The sequence below is a fragment of the Gorilla gorilla genome, chromosome 6 (genome assembly GCF_029281585.2).
Source record: "Gorilla gorilla gorilla isolate KB3781 chromosome 6, NHGRI_mGorGor1-v2.1_pri, whole genome shotgun sequence".
Lineage (NCBI taxonomy): Eukaryota > Metazoa > Chordata > Mammalia > Primates > Hominidae > Gorilla > Gorilla gorilla.
In genome coordinates this window covers 101886522-101905782 of record NC_073230.2, presented here as the reverse complement: position 1 = coordinate 101905782, position 19261 = coordinate 101886522, and the positions used below count along the sequence as shown (strand labels likewise).

The 19261-nt window shown below is 36.5% G+C and overlaps 1 protein-coding gene across 7 annotated transcripts in view; it reads right to left on the bottom strand.

The window, feature by feature from the left end:
- ELAPOR2 (endosome-lysosome associated apoptosis and autophagy regulator family member 2) overlaps positions 1–19261 on the bottom strand; it is a 257866-nt gene that overhangs the window by 96953 nt on the left and 141652 nt on the right. For all 7 annotated transcript variants that reach the window (XM_019031799.4, XM_055347595.2, XM_055347597.2 and 4 more), the window contains 6 exons: positions 16955–17092; positions 15175–15438; positions 14306–14479; positions 12050–12239; positions 10703–10799; positions 9942–10043 (listed from right to left, as the gene is read on the bottom strand). In XM_019031799.4, coding sequence (XP_018887344.1) covers positions 9942–10043; positions 10703–10799; positions 12050–12239; positions 14306–14479; positions 15175–15438; positions 16955–17092 — 965 coding nt within the window. The remainder of the gene's footprint in view (positions 1–9941; positions 10044–10702; positions 10800–12049; positions 12240–14305; positions 14480–15174; positions 15439–16954; positions 17093–19261) is intronic.

Sequence of the window (19261 nt, the reverse complement as noted above, 5' to 3'; positions counted from 1 at the left end):
AAATGAACTCGATAAATGAAAAAAAAAGGAGAAAACTAATCAAAGTTGCAAAAACTTCTAAAGAAAAGATCTGGGTTACAATTCTAACTGGACACTCGAATGATTACGTTTTCCTCCAAATGACTTAACTCCTTCTTTCCCCTGCCACATTTTTGTAATTTGTCAAAATCAAACATCTGCTATGCTGCCTTCACGGGGTAGTTATAATGGATAAAATGAGTGAACAATTTTGGAAAGTTTAAAGCAATGCAAAAATATAAAAGACTATTAGCAATGCATATCACTTTCTAAAGAACTGCTAGAACCACAGAAACTGCAACAACAAAAAAAAATCACGACACTGATTTAATTTATAAAGCTGCTGTTAGGTGTCAAAACACTATAGTGCCTTTCCTTGGCAGACTTCATTTGTTAAAAGATACTCTTAGCTTAACTCAAAATAGTTTACCTTAGAGTCAATTATTTGATTCCTTTAACTTGATGAATCACTTAAATTGTGGAACATCCAAATTTAATTGTTATAAACCTAAATGTCATAATTTAAATCAGTCCTTCCGTGTGAAACAGGGATGTATGAAGCAATAATAATTTGAACTGCACTTATTTTTAGTATGAAAATAGAAAAAAAGTGCAAGAGAAAAACAAAAAATACTTTCTCCTACCAAGAAAACAGAAAAACAAACAGTAAAATAGATAAATGTTTTATTGCCAAGTACTTGAAATACTTTTCCCTTTGATTACTTGTCCTATCATCATCTCCAGCCACCTCCTCCAGCTTTTTAAAGCTGGAATGCAGAGGTATCACAAATCATGCTTCTTTTATAATTTTTGGTTTGTGCAATCACCATAGGAACCAGTGAATAAATGCCTAAAGAGACAGTACACTGTCATGGATAGCTGGGGCATGTCAGGCTAGGATTCTACAGGATTACTGGAAGTGCTGTGAAATCTAGGTAGAGCAAAGACCGATTCAAAGGACAACCAGGTGGACCTTGATTTGGCTTTATTGGTAAATGAATAAGAGACTTCCCAGTTTTCTTATTTTACTTCTGGGATTGCCTTATGAATCTGGATGGCCCTGGCAATATGTAAGAATTCACATTAACCTTTTTTAGGAAGTTAGGTCTTGAATTCTAAAATGGGATACATTCCCTGAGAGATAACTGGACTGAGAGATGAGCTATTAGTGTCTTCTTTTAAATAAATCTTTCATAAAGTAAGATCTAATTGGTTTGTATTATGAATTCATGGAGAAGAATCTTTTCTTATGAACTATTATGACTTAATACTGATCCTATTATTAACTGTTTGCACAGTTTATAATTCAGTATAAATATGTTTTGCCAAAATAGAAAATACAAAGGTTAAAACACATTTATCTATATTGTCAATATGTTTCTGATCCCTCTGGATTTTGTCTGAGGAGACTGAAGGGAAAGGCCACAGTTCTGTGTACCTAGAAAATTTGTCAGTTGAGTTATCCTCCAGGATAAACTATTGTTGCTAAGCTGCTTTTGCATGGGGCTTTTGAGTGAGCTCCCCACGTTGGGGTATTCAGACTGGCATTAGTGCTGTCTGCTAACCTGCTGCTGGTAATTCCTCTCACCTTTGGCATCTCAGGAGAATCAGACTTTCTCTGCTGAGGATGGTTTGTCCCCTCTTGTATGGGGCCCAAAAAACACCACTGCATCTTGCTCCAAAATTTTTTTGCCCTGAGGCTAGAGATTACAAATTGTTTGTGAATGTGTCTTAGTCCATTCAGGCTACTATAATAAAACATATTAAATTGGGTAGTTTATATATACTTCTTATAGTTACAGGCTGAGATGTCCAAGAACACAATGTCAGCAGATTCAGTGTCTGGTGAGGGCTTGCTCTCTCCTTCATAGATAGCACTTTTTTGCTGCATCCTCATGTGGTGGAAGGGGCTAGCTAGCTCTCTGGAGTCTTTGTTTGTTTGTTTGTTTGTTTTGTTTTGAGACAGTTTCCATCTTGTTGCCCAAGCTGGGGTGCTATGGCGCGATCTCAGCTCACCACAATCTCCACCTCCTGGGTTCAAGTGATTCTCCTGCCTCAGCCTCCTGAGTAGCTGGGATTACAGGAGCCCGCCACAATGCCCAGCAAATTTTGTATTTTTAGTAGACACAGGGTTTCTCCATGTTGGTCAGGCTGGTCTCAAACTCCCGACCTCATTTGATCCGCCTGCCTCGGCCTCCCAAATTGCTGGGATTACAGGCGTAAGCCACTGCGCCAGGCCTGGAGTCTCTTTTATAAGGACACTAATCTCATTTATGTGGGGAGAGCCACCATGAGCTGATAACCTCCCAACACACCATCTCTTACTACTATCACTTCAGTATTAATGGTATTTCAGCATATGCATTTGGGGAGACACAAACATTCAGACTGAGACAGCCAAGTAAAAAGGGCTCCACAGAAAACCTCCAATCAGACTGGCACTGGAAGAATGGGGTGGGGCCTTGGGAAGTTTGCACCCTTTGCAGGGGGAGGAGTCTGGCCCCTCCTATTCCTGGGTGGCAACCTAGGATTCAATCTGTGAGACGGGGGCTTGCTAACAGGAACCCCTCTCACTTGGCTGAGTCTTTTTCCTTTTCACCCAATAAATTCCAAAACCCCTCACCCTTCAAAGTGTCTGCAACCCTACTCTTTCCTGGATGTGTGACAAGAACCCAGTGTTTTCTACAAGAATATCACAACAGATTGAATATGAACATAAGATTTTTTATGCATAGTTCTTAGATCCAGGTTTACAAAATTCTATCATTCTCCTGCAATACCTCCCTTTCTAAAGACTCTATCCCGAGTTAACTACCAAAAGCCAGCATCAGATCAAAACCGAGACAAACTAAATTAACTGACATTCCTTAGTTTTATCTTCAGATTCTTTATCTTGTTTAATGAAATAAAATAATTATCATCTTTATCTCAAAATTGATCTGAAAATTTTAAGAATGGTTTGTGATTTTTATATCATGTCTTAAGAGTACTTATTAGTGTCTGAAGTATACAATTTTAGCAATTCTGCTTTAGTTTTTTCATTTCTTGATCAAAATGGATTTTAGCTGTTTTCACTTATGCTCATAATGCATCTATATGCCTTTTGACTTTTTAATATTCTAAGAACATATTTGGTTTTGGTCTTTTGAGTTAAATTGCCTTTTAAATTTAACTTGTACAGACTTACGTATCTATTATCTGTCTATAAATTGTTCTAGGGAAAAAGAAAACAAGGGAAGTCATTTTACCAATCATCCTTCCATGTCTCTTAAGAACTGAAAATGGATACATATTTTGGTTTTAACAGTCCTTCCCCAAAGACCAAAGAAAATACTACATTAGCATCCAATAGATCTGATGAATTTGATAGAGAGACTCTAAACTGGAATCTGTGAAATAAACCCCTGGAGTGTTTGACCCTTGAATATAACAGGACAGAACTGTGAAGCATTCCTTTTGTGAGATTCAATATTCCCAGAGGCTACACTGATAATGAAGATGAATTTGGATTTTGAAGGAGGTTTTGGCAAAACAATTTTAGGCTGATTTATAAACTATCCTCAATAAAATACTGGCAAACCGAATCCAGCAGCACATCAAAAAGCTTATCCACCATGATCAAGTGGGCTTCATCCCTGGGATGCAAGGCTGGTTCAATATACACAAATCAATAAATGTAATCCAGCATATAGACAGAGCCAAAGACAAAAACCACATGATTATCTCAATAGATGCAGAAAAGGCCTTTGACAAAATTCAACAACCCTTCATGCTAAAAACTCTCAATAAATTAGGTATTGATGGGACGTATTTCAAAATAATAAGAGCTATCTATGACAAACCCACAGCCAATATCATACTGAATGGGCAAAAACTGGAAGCATTCCCTTTGAAAACTGGCACAAGACAGGGATGCCCTCTCTCACCACTCCTATTCAACATAGTGTTGGAAGTTCTGGCCAGGGCAATCAGGCAGGAGAAGGAAATAAAGGGTATTCAATTAGGAAAAGAGGAAGTCAAATTGTCCCTGTTTGCAGACGACATGATTGTTTATCTAGAAAACCCCATTGTCTCAGCCCAAAATCTCCTTAAGCTGATAAGCAACTTCTGCAAAGTCTCAGGATACAAAATCAATGTACAAAAATCACAAGCATTCTTATACACCAACAACAGACAAACAGAGAGCCAAATCATGAGTGAACTCCCATTCACAATTGCTTCAAAGAGAATAAAATACCTAGGAATCCAACTTACAAGGGATGTGAAGGACCTCTTCAAGGAGAACTACAAACCACTGCTCAAGGAAATAAAACAGGATACAAACAAATGGAAGAACATTCCATGCTCATGGGTAGGAAGAATCAATATTGTGAAAATGGCCATACTGCCCAAGGTCATTTACAGATTCAATGCCATCCCCATCAAGCTACCAATGACTTTCTTCACAGAATTGGAAAAAACTACTTCAAAGTTCATATGGAACCAAAAAAGAGCCCGCATTGCCAAGTCAATCCTAAGCCAAAAGAACAAAGCTGGAGGCATCACACTACCTGACTTCAAACTATACTACAAGGCTACAGTAACCAAAACAGCATGGTACTGGTACCAAAACAGAGATATAGATCAATGGAACAGAACAGAGCCCTCAGAAATAATGCCGCATACCTACACCTATCTGATCTTTGACAAACCTGAGAAAAACAAGCAATGGGAAAAGGATTCCCTATTTAATAAATGGTGCTGGGAAAATTGGCTAGCCATATGTAGAAAGCTGAAACTGGATCCCTTCCTTACACCTTATACAAAAATCAATTCAAGATGGATTAAAGATTTAAACGTTAGACCTAAAACCATAAAAACCCTAGAAGAAAACCTAGGCATTACCATTCAGGACATAGGCGTGGGCAAGGACTTCATGTCCAAAACACCAAAAGCAATGGCAACAAAAGACAAAATTGACAAATGGGATCTAATTAAACTAAAGAGCTTCTGCACAGCAAAAGAAACTACCATCAGAGTGAACAGGCAACCTACAACATGGGAGAAAATTTTCGCAACCTACTCATCTGACAAAGGGCTAATATCCAGAATCTACAATGAACTCAAACAAATTTACAAGAAAAAAACAAACAACCCCATCAAAAAGTTGGCGAAGGATATGAACAGACACTTCTCAAAAGAAGACATTTATGCAGCCAAAAAACACATGAAAAAATGCTCATCATCACTGGCCATCAGAGAAATGCAAATCAAAACCACTATGAGATATCATCTCACACCAGTTAGAATGGCAATCATTAAAAAGTCAGGAAACAACAGGTGCTGGAGAGGATGTGGAGAAATAGGAACACTTTTACACTGTTGGTGGGACTGTAAACTAGTTCAACCACTGTGGAAGTCAGTGTGGCGATTCCTCAGGGATCTAGAACTAGAAATACCATTTGACCCAGCCATCCCATTACTGGGTATATACCCAAAGGACTATAAATCATGCTGCTATAAAGACACATGCACACGTATGTTTATTGCGGCATTATTCACAATAGCAAAGACTTGGAACCAACCCAAATGTCCAACAATGATAGACTGGATTAAGAAAATGTGGCACATATACACCATGGAATACTATGCAGCCATAAAAAATGATGAGTTCATGTCCTTTGTAGGGACATGGATGAAATTGGAAACCATCATTCTCAGTAAACTATCGCAAGAACAAAAAACCAAACACCGCATATTCTCACTCATAGGTGGGAATTGAACAATGAGATCACATGGACACAGGAAGGGGAATATCACACTCTGGGGACTGTTGTGGGGTGCGGGGAGGGGGGAGGGATAGCATTGGGAGATATACCTAATGCTAGATGACGAGTTAGTGGGTGCAGCGCACCAGCATGGCACATGTATACATATGTAACTAACCTGCACAATGTGCACATGTACCCTAAAACTTAAAGTATAATAAAAAATAAATAAATAAAAGAAAAAAAAAAGAAAAGAAATCAAGCAGTTAAATGTAGTCAGAAGTTGACAGAGAGAAAAAAATGATTTTCCTCTAACTGGTGGCATCAGTAAAGACCCTGTTTGAGGAAAGATGACTTATTTAAAAGAAGGCACCAATAACTTGTAAGTCAGTTGAGTTATCCTCTGGGGTAAGTGTGATATTTGCCTCTAACTTAGTGTGCTTCTTTGCAAATCTCTGCCCATGAGGAATTGGATGAAAAAAATGGCAAGATGAGAGCATTATGGCATGAAAAAACCACACAGTTAGAAAATTATTCCATCGTGACTATGCCACACTGCAGCTATACAACCTGGCGCATCAGTGTTTCCTGCTCTGTAAAGTCAACGTGTTTGACTCAAGGATCTTGTGGATGCTGTGGCACCTCTATTATCAGAGTAAAAATGCTTCTCTTTATCTGCTTTTTAATAAAGCCTTTTTATACCATTTTCACTAACAGAAATGTCTCATGTTTTTAAAAGAACCCTTTGGACACAATGCTTAGGTCTAAATTCTTCCCAATAAAAGGAGAGCCTTCAGTTCCTGTATCTACCTGAGATAATGATTAGACGTTTGGGAAGCCTTTTAGGCAAAGGCTAGAGGGCCATCTATTTAGGGGCATCTATTAATATTTAGGAATATCAGCAGCCTATTGTGCTAGCAGTTTATTCTCTGCTCAAGGTGCAAACTACACTAGAAAATCTCGTAACTTCACTCCAGCTGTCAGATTACATCTGCCACAAATACTGTACTGTTTTTATCTAAAATGTTTCATACCCTCCAGACACTTTATGGAATTAGAAGCCAACTACATTTGCCAGACCAAATAGACAGCTTGGTGTTTCCAGCTGCAGATGAGAAGGCAGCCCAGATAATTTGCTGTTCCCTCTAATTTCTCAGGTGATACACAAAGAACACATATTTCCCCCTTTCTCCTGCCCATTTCACTTTCTATTAAGACTTTCTCACTTTCCCAGGTCTGGGGATCTTATGACATTTTCCCAGGACACCAAGATATAAAACCCCAACCAACAACATTGCTACTGCTAAAGTAAACTTCTGCCTGGCTTGCCAAGATTTTTGGCCAAGAAATGAGATTTCCTGAGGGTGGCATTCCTTCTGCACTACCAAAGTCTCCTTCTGAGACTTTTTGGTCAGCTTATGAAGCTTCTCAAGGCAAGTTTCTGGTTAGCATCTCCCTCCCTCCACTCTGGAGATCTTAAAGCTGAAAGAATGAATGAATGAATGGATGGATGAATGAATGAATGAATGAGAAAGACAGAGAGAGAGAAGGAAGGAAGGAAGGAAGGAAGGAAAGAAAGAAAGAGAGAGAGAGAAAGAAAGAAAGAGAAAGAAAAGAAAGAAGACAGAAAGAGAGAGAGAAAGACAGAAAGAGAGAGAGAAAGAAAGAAAGAGAGAAAGAGAGAGAGAGAGACAGAAAGAGAAAGAGAGAGAGGAAGAGAAGAGACGAGAAGAAGTCCTCTTAAAAAATAGCCTGAGAAACTGGGCTATGTTGACTTTTTTTTTTTTCTGTCAGTAGGAAATATTTATTCAACCTCACCACTAAAAAAAAAAAAAACAAAACAAACAAACAAAAAACCTAATAATTTCAGGAAAGCTGCTGTTTCTCGTGTTCTGATCTCCGAGCTCCCCCTTGTGCCCTGATGGGAAATTGATTCAAGAAAGAAATAAAGGTCAGCACATTTAAGCTGTAGTGTTCAAGCAGCTCCCTAAAGTAGTGGTCAGCACACTTCAGTGCTCATCACAACTCTAAATGAAGATTTATCAAACATGGCTGAAGGACTACACCCTTTAGACTGTCACATTTTAAATTAGCTTTTCACAAAACTAAAATTTGGAATACATTTTGAGAATCTGTCTCAGAAAAAAAAAATCCAAAATGTGAGTTAAGAAAAAATCTGGTTCACAAATTTCAGTAGACATCAGAATTGCCTTGTGGTTTTTAAAAATGTTCCTATGCTCAGCATCTAAGATTCTATATTTTTAGGGAAGGCCCAGAAATTAATTTTTTAAATAGATACCCCAAGGTATTCTGCTGCAGGTGATCTTGATAAACCCTGGCAAAGATAGTTTACTTCCCTAAGTGGCAGATTCCTGGAGGTCAAAGGAGAAACAAGTTTTCCTCTCCAAATAGGAAAAATTCAGTTTCTACATGCCATCACTTAACTCCAGGAGACTATTTTCCTTATTACAATTAAAGCATCAGAACACACCTTACGAGAGTTAGAGTGATGTGTTTCCTAAAGGACAGACCTAATCTTCATTAACATCATCTACTTGAGTTAGAGGCCTGGAGGAGGCTTTGGAAGCTATTGAAGTAGACTCCCAGAGACTACAGGTTAATTGTTAAGTTCACAAAATGGCCCCCAGATGTGCTGTAGTAAATAGAATAAGCACCTGAACTCAGAACCGTATGATGGCATATTAGAGAATGATGAAAGACACACGCTTTTATTGCTAGAATCTCTGACCACACCTTTCCTTGGAGGGTGGCTTGTTGCCTTGGTTCTAGCTTGGAGGCTGGCAGAGGGATCCTCTACCACAGGATGCCCTTTTATTATTATTAGGTACTACTCTTGTTGCATCCATCTCTCACCTTCAACAGGTAAAAAAGAATAATTAATTCATAGATCTATGAGAAGTGGGAACATGCAGTTGGTGAAAAGAGAATGTCAGTGTGCCTTTATGCCCAAAAATAAGCCCAAAATACTGTGTTACCCCTGTAAGTATTTTTAGGATACATAAGTAGTTGAAGCAATGCTTACACCACTGATTTCCAATCCTGATGTGACATAAGCAGGACAGGTTAAAATCTCCCAAGGGTTACTGTGAAACTATCAAAAACAAAATGAACACAATCATTTTCTCTTTAAAAATATATACTTTTGCTAATTTGATAGAGAAAAAAAATCTGCAAATCAAGCCATGATCCAAGGTATCTTAACTCAGCAAAGATTAGAAATGAATAATCTGGCTGGGTGCAATGGGTCACACCTGTAACCCCAACCCAGCTTGGGAGGCTGAGAAGAGAGTCGCTTGAGGCTAGGAGTTTGAGACCAGCTTGGGCAATGTAGGGCGAATCCCATCTCTACAAAAAATTTAAAAATAATAATAATTTTAAAAATAAAATATAAAGAAATAAATAATCTTCATGTTGAAAAATGAATATCTGAAAAATAAAACTGAGGAGGCATTCAAGTGTCACTCACGCTATTAAAGCAGCCTGTATTTAAGTTGACAATTCTGAGTCTACGAAATTGTTTTCTTGTTGTGTTCCCATCCAAAGTGAACTGCATTATTCAGATCTTCACTATAGAGGGCTATTGCCTTAATGCTAATTTGTGTTAAATGAAGCACATTATGTATTTTATAAGTCAGACTTACCTTGGTGATTCTGCCACCATTAATCAATAAACTGAAGAGCTAGAAATCGATAACACAAATTACCCTGGCCCCTATCCCCTTCCAGAGAAAAAAGCTATGATTCAGAGGTTAGATTACTTAATCTTGATCACCCAGCTAGTTAATTGTTGATCTGGTACCATAATCAGGAAAGCTACTAATCCAGCTCTCAAGGAAATTCAGGCTAAACAATAAAATAAATACAGGGATACAAGCAGTATAATTAATTTTATATTGCTTCAAGAGAATTAGACACTTAACACAAACAGGACAAGAATATGTCATACAAGAGGCTAGGAAGTATTTAGATTGTACAAGGACCTATTCCTCTTAATACACACTCAGCACATTCCCTACCAAAAAAAAAAAAAAAACCCTACAGATTGTTCTGTTTTCTTTCTGCTTTATGTTCATAGAGAATATGTTTTAAAATAGTAAAGTTCTGGAGAGTTTTTCTTCCTCATGGTAAACACAAATCATATGGAAATAAGGATACCTGGGGACTGAAATCACTCCTGCTCCAGATTTAGTAGGATTACACCTCATTTTCACAGCAGTTGATCGGCCATTAATACAAGATGTTGTCGCTGTAGAAGACCTATTGTAAGCCAAATAATATTTTTTAAAAACAGATATAATACAGATTACAAAGACAAAAATATGGGAATAATTGCTCTCAGACTTCATGAACAAATGAAAAAGAAAAATGTATTAAAGTTCACTAATTTGTAATTTTAATACAAATTCAGCTCATTTACTTTCATTGCCTATGAAAAGTTGACTACTTTCCCAGGTAAAGTGATATATTATCATCAAAGTATTTAGTAAAGATATAATTTTAATAAAAATTATAATCAAAAATATTCTTAAGGGAACAAAGACCATGTCTACTTAGGCCAATGCTTTGATATGTGAATTATAAATAATTATTGCCTAGACAATGAAAGAGTCTCTTTACTGCCAATGTAAGTGAATACACACACACACACACACACACGAGAAATTATACAAGGCTTTCAAAATATTCCATGTTTCCTACTTTTTACTATCCTTCATTTAAGAATCAGTTACTAATTATTAAGTATAAGCTACATTCTAGGAATGCTCAGGTGACATAGTTGATCTTCTCTGCCATAAGAACTCACATCTGGTATATGATTACATACACATAATTATAAATATATGAGTATTGGTGTTCCATATATATAAGTTTCTTTTGGTTAAAATATAGTCAAGGGAAACAGCATCTTCACTTACTTATAAAAGAAATGCACATCTGGTATTTGGCTTGTTGGAACTGGGAACATATCTTCTTTTATATTAATATTTTGCAATGTGGTTTCAACTGTGACTCCTAGATGACATTTAAAAAGAAACTATTAAGCAATATGGAAAATTAGTTTTATTTGGTCTCTGTAGATTTGAATAGAAAATAGCTTTAATGACTGTCATTTTACAATATTTACAGAAATGCTGTATTATATTAATGCATTTATGGTAAAAACAAGAAATTTTCCAAAGTCTCCAGAATGAAAGAGAAAAGATTCTACTCCCTAGTTTTGTAATTTTGCTTAAGTCTTTTCACTTCCCTGGGTCTTGTTGCCTGAATCTAATGCAAGCAGTAATTCGATAATCTACGAAGTTCGTTTCAGTTCTCTAACATCTCAAAAGTCTATTAAAATTTTCATTCTCCAGTGAATTTTATCGAATGAGTTAGGCTACTTTGCTAATACAGCTTTTTACTCATATTCAATACAGACATATTTGACAAAGCAAAAAATTTTGTGCCCTAATAATTTCCAGAAAATAACTCTGAAATTTGCTTAATCTAGTAAGCAGAAAACTAAGGCTTTTTTTCCCTGCCTCTTGTAAGCAAAATAACAGAGCCAAAACACAATAAGAGCAAACTTTGCTTCAGAGTCCCCACTCTGAGCAACCCCCACCCCCAGTAACTGACCTTGGTGCTGAAAGTCAATGCTAAATTCCTCTGGAGTCTATACTATAAGCAATGTTCTCAAATCTGGCCACACATCCGAATCACCTATGAAGCTTGTTAAAACCACAGATTCCTAACCCCCACTGTAGAGATCATAATAAATTTGATCCCTAAGAATCACCCATTAGAGAGCTAGATTCTTCTTACCTATGGCCTCCAGGACTACAGAGACAAAAAGGGAACATGAGCACCCTCACCTTTGCTGTTTGTCACCTGCTTCCTTTTGGTATAAGAAAAGGTGATGGAAACTGGTGGCACATAAATAATTTAGGTGTAGTTGTGTTTGTTTACTATTCCTATTTTGTTTTTAGTTTTGATTTTTAAAAATTGGTTTGCCTCTTAAACTTCTAGAAAGTCTGATGACAGGCATAGACCCTCAGAAAATGTCATACTTATATATGAATTAATACATAAATGCAGAAGCTTCTCAGAGACTAATCAATAGTCCCCACTAGTAGGAGCTTTTTAACCATCTTACAAAGTGACAATTTAAAATTACCTGTGGGGGCCTTAATCATCTATAGCAAACACCAATACAATGACAAGTTATCCATAGCATAATTTAAGAATAAATGTATGCATGCATATATGAACCAAAGGAAGCTTACCTAAGAATGTATCTGCCAGAATGATGGATTGTGATGATAAGGCTGCTCGGAAACCCTTACTTTCAGAAGGAATAATTGTTGACTGGCATACAAATGCCCCTACCAAATTTGTGTAATCATCTGACCCTGCCACTATTTCTTTTACTGTAAAGTCTGTTATATTGTTGGTACAGAGAGCCATCTTCTTCCCCTAGGAAAATAAAGTCATAAAAGCAAGGTTTTATTGGATGTCAATCTCTAAACTTAATCTTGACTAGCTAGTGACCCTAGAAGAGCAGTGGCTCTCTCCTCACTGCAAGGATTCTGATTTAGTTGATCTGGTATGAGGCCTAGCCACCCATCAGTACTTTTTAAAAGCTCTCAAGGAAAGTCCAATATTCAACCAAACTTCAGAGTCTGCAGTTATAACAAATACAGTAATTCAAGACTATACTGCTCTTCCCACTACAAGCATCATTTGTGATAAATGAAAGTCATCAAACTTAAGAAAATAAAAGTAATCTATGAAATGTTCAATTCATAGAGTAACAATGCATGCAGAAAGACCAGAAAACTGCTGATGAAAGCTTCAATGTCAAAGAAAAAGAGTTGGTCTTCCTTTTCCTTTATGACCCTATGTGTAGCAGAAAGGAAACGTGAAGGCTAAAGAAGAAAGCACAAAAGTCGTACTGCAGCAAAATTCTAGAATAACACCTGAATTCTAAATAATTGGTCACTACAAGTGTCTTTGTTCACCTATTCTTAGTTTCAATGATGTGTATCTGTTCAACTGTATAACAAGTTAAAGGGAATAGAGAGATTAGCTTTTTTAATAATTTTGAAAATAATTGGAAGATATAACTTATAAAAAATGGAAAAATTGTTTAAATATGTTTAAATATACTATAGTCCTACTGCAAAAGACTATAGCTTGCTCCATAATTTCTACAAAGTAAATGTAAAAATAATATAGGAAAACTATTTCATTGGTGTTAGATATAGAGTGTACACAGATGTGTAAAAAGAAAAGTATAAAAGTTTATCTTTCTTAATGCAGCTAGCAGACCTAACCTATAAATTTTTCTCCTGCTACCAGGCCTTCTGACAATAGGCCTTCTCACCAGTATATTTTTTTTACTAGGCTTAAATTAAAATGTTGAAGCCAATAAAAAATAATGAAAAAGAGCAGAGAAAAGGTACTGGGGAAAGAAAAAGGAAAATAGTGGAAGCTAAAAGGAAAGAAACAAGAATAAAAAGGAAGGAAAGAGATAGAAGCTAGAGGGGAAGAGAAGAGAAGGTGGAAAAAGAGGTAGTGCTAATGTACAATAAGATTGTGATAGAAGTATGGTAGACAATGGAATTAATCTTATTCACTGCTTCCCACAGTATCTGGCACATAACAGGTATTTAATTTATATTTATTGAGTGAACTGAGTAACCAATCTAGTGAGTGTCTTGGATCACCCCAGGTAAAATCAAAACACGACAACTGTCATACTATGTAAAATTTTATGGATCTTTTTGTTTGAAAACTTCTGTGGTCATCAGATCTCTTTTTGTTTCCTTTGTTCAAAGCTTTGCACAGTATCTCATAATGAAGACAATTGAAAATATAGGAGTTAATATGGGAAGTGACATGGAGGAAAATGCCTTATTCTGTTCCTACTCTGTAGGTATATACCTATACATACTTCCCAACCCTAACCTCATATGTCCATTAAAATATTGGGCATCATGGTCCTGTAACCTCTCCCCATTGCCAGTATCAATTAAGATTCCTCTTCTTCTCACAGCAAATAAAATCCCATTTGTATGATTTAAGCCTACCTTATCAACTGATATTTGGCCCTGCATGTCTCCTTTTTATTTTGGACAAACTTCCTCTTGAAAGTCTTTTTCTTCTTAAAACACAAAACTGACAACATAAACAACAGTAAAACTTTCTCAAATAACTTCCTGCCTAAAGAGGTAAGATTGACAACCCTGACCCATTTTTATGAAAACAAAAAATCCTCAAAGCACTTACACCATAGCTCCAAGCTTCAGGTTTCAACTGACTGCATAAGTGATTTGATACACTGAGAACCAGACAAGGTTGCCCCTGGTGGAGAAATCTGCCAATATTCTAGGCGGCAATAGAGGATCTAAGCAATCAAACCTCAGTTTCTGACACTTGGTTGATATCCATAGAGAATTTATTGGTCCATTAACACAGAAAATATCAGCTTGATCGGAGCTGAAATATAGGTCCATCTCACCTTGACAGCCAGAACTCACCTCATGCCCACATAAACTGATATTGAAGAAATGGAAGTATTTTGTTCCTTTGGAGGTGAAGCTGGGGCCATTCATTAATGAGCCCACACTGCTGAGGTTGCTAAAGTCATAGTGCAAACTCTGATTTTCTTTTTCATGGTAGAAAAAGCAGTCACTATAGCAAACCGAATGGTCCTTTGATTAAAGATAAAGAAACAATATAGCAGGAAAGAAAATATTAGCTGCTACTAAAATGTGTTTGAAAAAAGTTCTAGGTGTAAAAACTATTCCAGTAATTTAGTCTCAGCTATAATATACTTTACCATACTAATATAAAGAATTTCTAAACTCTAACTAGATTTTTTTAAACAAAATTCAGAAAATTCAGAATCTTTTAAAGACAGAGTAAAGTTATCCTCAAGTTTGTTCCTTGTAGAAAGGTATTTTAAGAAATAGCCAAAATTCTGTAACGTAAATTTAAACAGACAGTAAAACTGCTTTGTCCTTCACTCATAATATGGCATCAATCTTTGCCATTCAAAATGATAAGAAACACTAGCTGTTCCCAGATGACTGCTATAGCCAGCCTACAGATAGGTAGTTTATTTGCTGTACCTAAACTATACACAAGAAATCAGTTTTAATATTTTGGAAAAGCATTCTTATTTGGGAGCTTTTAATATTTTATGTCACCAGTAACTAGTACTTTCATAGCATACAGTAAGTGTTTAATAAACGCAAGAAGGGAGAAAACAGAAATGGTAAGTAGAAAGTCTTATTTCAGAATAAATAGCAACCTCATAGCTCCCAGAGAAACATTAAGGAGAACCCTTGAATTTCTCTATTAAAATGTGCTTTCATGGGGATACCTGAAATGCAGACCCACTTACCTGATTGTTTTTACTCCCAGGCCCACATGGAATACAAGCCTCTTTGCCATAGACCTGATGTATGGACAGGTAGGTGTCAGGTGGACATTCCTTGCACTGGTTGGTTTCTTTCTCAATGTAGTGGCCTGGAGGGCAGGGGACACACGATGAACCCGACTGTTCAGAACCGAGGGCACAGGCACGGCATGAGGACGCCACCCCATCAACTGCATTAGTGGCTGTGATAGAATAAATCTTCACCATGTCATTGATGAACCGTCTATTCTAAAAAAAAGAGCATAAAGTAATGACTTCTGCCTTGGGGCTTAGTTGTACAACGAGATTATGTCTTATGTTGATATCATCAAAATAACTAAATAGAGTGTTCCAGCCTAATAGTTTGTAATTGACAATAGATTAATATCACTGCTATTTGGTTCTTCTTTTAAAAAATCCTAAATCTTGATACTAGAAACTAATTTCTGCAATAATATAGTTCCAGGAGTTTTGCCACAATTACTGTGAGATCTGTCACAATTAGTAATTAGGATGCAATTATAGACCTCATATCTAGAAGAACTAGTATAGTTTAAGAGAGGAACAGTTTTTATCTCCCATCATCATTTATTCACATCTTAGCCTAAATCAAATGATACAATAGGATGTTGAAAGTGTGGCAGGGTAGAAATGCCTTGGAATGGGGATGAGAAAATCTTGGAAGACTAGGACCTCTAGTCACACACAAACATTAACTGTTAAATCAATGCAATCACACCATTTCATTGAGTCTTCCTTTCCTTCTCCAGTCCTTTCCCTAATCAACATACAGAAAAGATGCGGACTAGAGAGCAAAAATCTGGGTCTTATTATGTTTTTCCTCCTTGTAACACTGAGTCACTTTAAGGTCTGGTTTTAATTAAGCAGTTGGCGTCACTCTATTGGTACAGAGCAGTGTTACTCCAGACTACTTAATGCTTTTTGTCTGGGACAAAGATAAATGGAAGGCAAGGAAAGATTCCACAGCATGTTCACGCCCCACAGGATAGTTATCTTAACCTTCATAAGGAATAACTGGAGTCAAGTACAATCTGGGGAATTTATTCCCCACTGAAAGCCTGAAAAGAAGAAGCGAAAATGCCACACATTGCCACCATAGCATTACGGCCACTTTTGAACAAGTGGTTTATCTTGTTCTCACCTTGGGAAGGTTACATCTATAGAGATCCACAAAATAAGTCCTGCTACTATTGAAACATATGGTACAATGGAATATACTTAGGGGAGGAATAGGTCTATTCTGGCAGGGAAAATAAAAGAAAGGAAATGATTTTGTGTGTTAACTCAATGGTGGGTACATACACATTCTCCAGGCTGTAAAAGGAAATATTACTGTAATGAAAAAATAAAATGACACTAGTTAATGGCTCTTAAACATTAGATGACTCAGATGACGATGAAGAAAGTTGCCCATCTTCACAAAGCCTCAGAAAGCTTTAAAAACAAGTTATTTTTAGAGAACTGCAAAATTAGATTTTCCTTCTCATAAGTTTCCAAATACTGTATTTGTTCAGAGTGAAGAACAATTCAAAGACACGTTGTTATTTTATTCCATACATTCTTACTCTCAAAAAATAAAAAATTATCATTTTATACCACTGAATCTATAACCAGATTATTCATTCCATATTTTTTAAAAAGCAGTCCTTTCTTCCAAATTTGAGTTATCACTTTGTATGCATCTCCACAAGGGGGCATCATTAGTGTGTTTAAAATTAAAAAAAAAAAAGTGCTTGGAACTTACATCTTGACCCTGATTAGTTCTCTGGAATGCCCATGTAAATGTAAAAGTTGCATTCTTGAAGATGATATGGGTGTAAGCTTGTTTTTCTTTGGTTCCACCCCATGATTCTACCACATTCGTACTTTTTCTATTAATATCCTGAAACATAGTGGAAAAAATATATTCAAATAAAGCACAAACTCAACATTAATACACCTGTGTATATATTACAAATGTATTCATATTTAAAGTAAACCCATTACAGTTTATGACTATTTACAAACAGAGCATGTAATCCCAGAACTTGCCTTCAAGTCTGCACAGGCACCTCACTCAGTAATCACAATATATCAACCACATTGTTCATGTAACTTGAAAGAGGTCTCAAATCATAATATGTTTAAGGGTTGGGTTTTTTTTGTTTTTATTGTCTATTTTTGTTTCATGTGTGTGATCTGGCTTGGGATATATACTTAGAAGAGGAAACATAACTCCTCAAACTTCTTACAATAAACTTCTAAAATTATCATTGAATGGAAAGCCTTCAAATTTTTTATCTTTTTCCTTCAGAGATTCTGATAGGGAGCTCTTACATAGGAATTCCAAGTTCCCCTGAATTACACTTGCAAGTTCCAGGGTTACTTTATCCAAGTGCATGTTAAGCAGAATGTTATTTTATGTTCATGAAATCCTCTCTTGCTTATACTTGACTTCCAAAAGGTTTAATTTATATTTTATTTATTATTTATTTAACTAAATTCAAGATAATATTAAAATCACACAAATTTGTGATATTCCAATTGATACGCTGTCATTAACATGACTGGAAAGCAAATATTAAAAAGTTGACCAGATAATGTAACACACATCTAATTTATATAAAAAGAAAACCAAGCCTAAACTCTGAATTTTCTAATTTTCCTGGCAGAAATCCTGATAGATCACTTGGGAATTTGGATGGGCTTCCATTAGTTATCTGGGATGCCGGCAATAAGGTTTCATGAGCTCAAGACAAGTCTCTTTGTTTTTCATCCTTTGATAATACAGGAATCAAACATGTGATAAAGTAACCAAATATGCTCTAAAGAGACACATCCTGAGTTCACACCACAGATAGGAATAACAGAAAACGCTCATCATACATTATAGAAATCCTCATGTAACCAAACAATGAAATCATCATTCCCAAAAAGCAGTTCATAATATATTGATAGTGATTCATTAAACATCATTATGGGTTATAATAATTGAAATTTAATGCATTAGTGCAAATAATACCACCTTACATTTGTGAAGCACTACATGATATTCAAAGCATTTTATATATTATTTAGTTTGAGATCTCCAAAAGTCCTGTGAGAAGATCAAATCACACAAAGAGGAAAGAAAATGGCAGACTTTGCCAAAAGCTGAAAGCTCTAGGATTGATTCCTCAATACAAATATCATAAGATCCCTACTCTCAGGGATGCCTGGTCAAGTGGGAGAGACAAAAACATAAATAAGTTCACATAATTAAAGCAGGGATTTTTCAAAGGGTTTTAGAAGCACACTGGAGAGAGTGGCTAACTTGACTGAAAGGAGTAAGAGAGAGCTTCTGAGAAAAGGTGAAGTTTGAGCTGCTACTGACGTATGATTGGAGTTTATCAGACAAAACAGCAAAAGGAAAAATGTCATTCTAGCTTACAGTGTCAACACATAGGGAATGAAAAAGTACAGAGTGTTCCACTAATACCAACAAATTCAGGTGACTAAAGAAAGGTGAGTCATAAAAGCAGGTTTGGAAACAGAGGCTGGGGAAAGAAAGAGCCATAAAGACGCCATGTTACAGAATTTGAAGTGTATTCAGAGGCCGTTGGTTCTTAAACTCTAAAGTATTTCAGAACCACCCACAATGCTTGCTAAAATACAGATTGCTGTAACCACAGAGTTTCTTATTCAGTAAGACTAAGCTGAGACCCAGAAATGTGCATTTCTAACAACTTCCAAGGGGACCCAGGTGGTGCTGGTCCAGGGGCCACACTTTAAGAATCACTGCTATAGGCCATAAAAAGCACCAAGGGAAGGGCTAGCTTTGTTGTTCAAGCCTCTACTGTTGAATTTTGGGGTGTCTTCTTTGTTTTGTTTTGTTTTTGAGACAGGGCCTGTTGCCCAGACTGCAGCGTAGTGGCATGATCATGTAGCTAGGATTAAAGCTCCCGAGTAGCTCCCAAGTAGCTAGGATTAAAGGCATGCACCATCGTGGCCAGCTAATTTTTTTTTTTTGGTAGAGATGGGGTTTTGCCATGTTGCCCAGGCTGCTCTCAAACACCTGGGCTCAAACAATCCA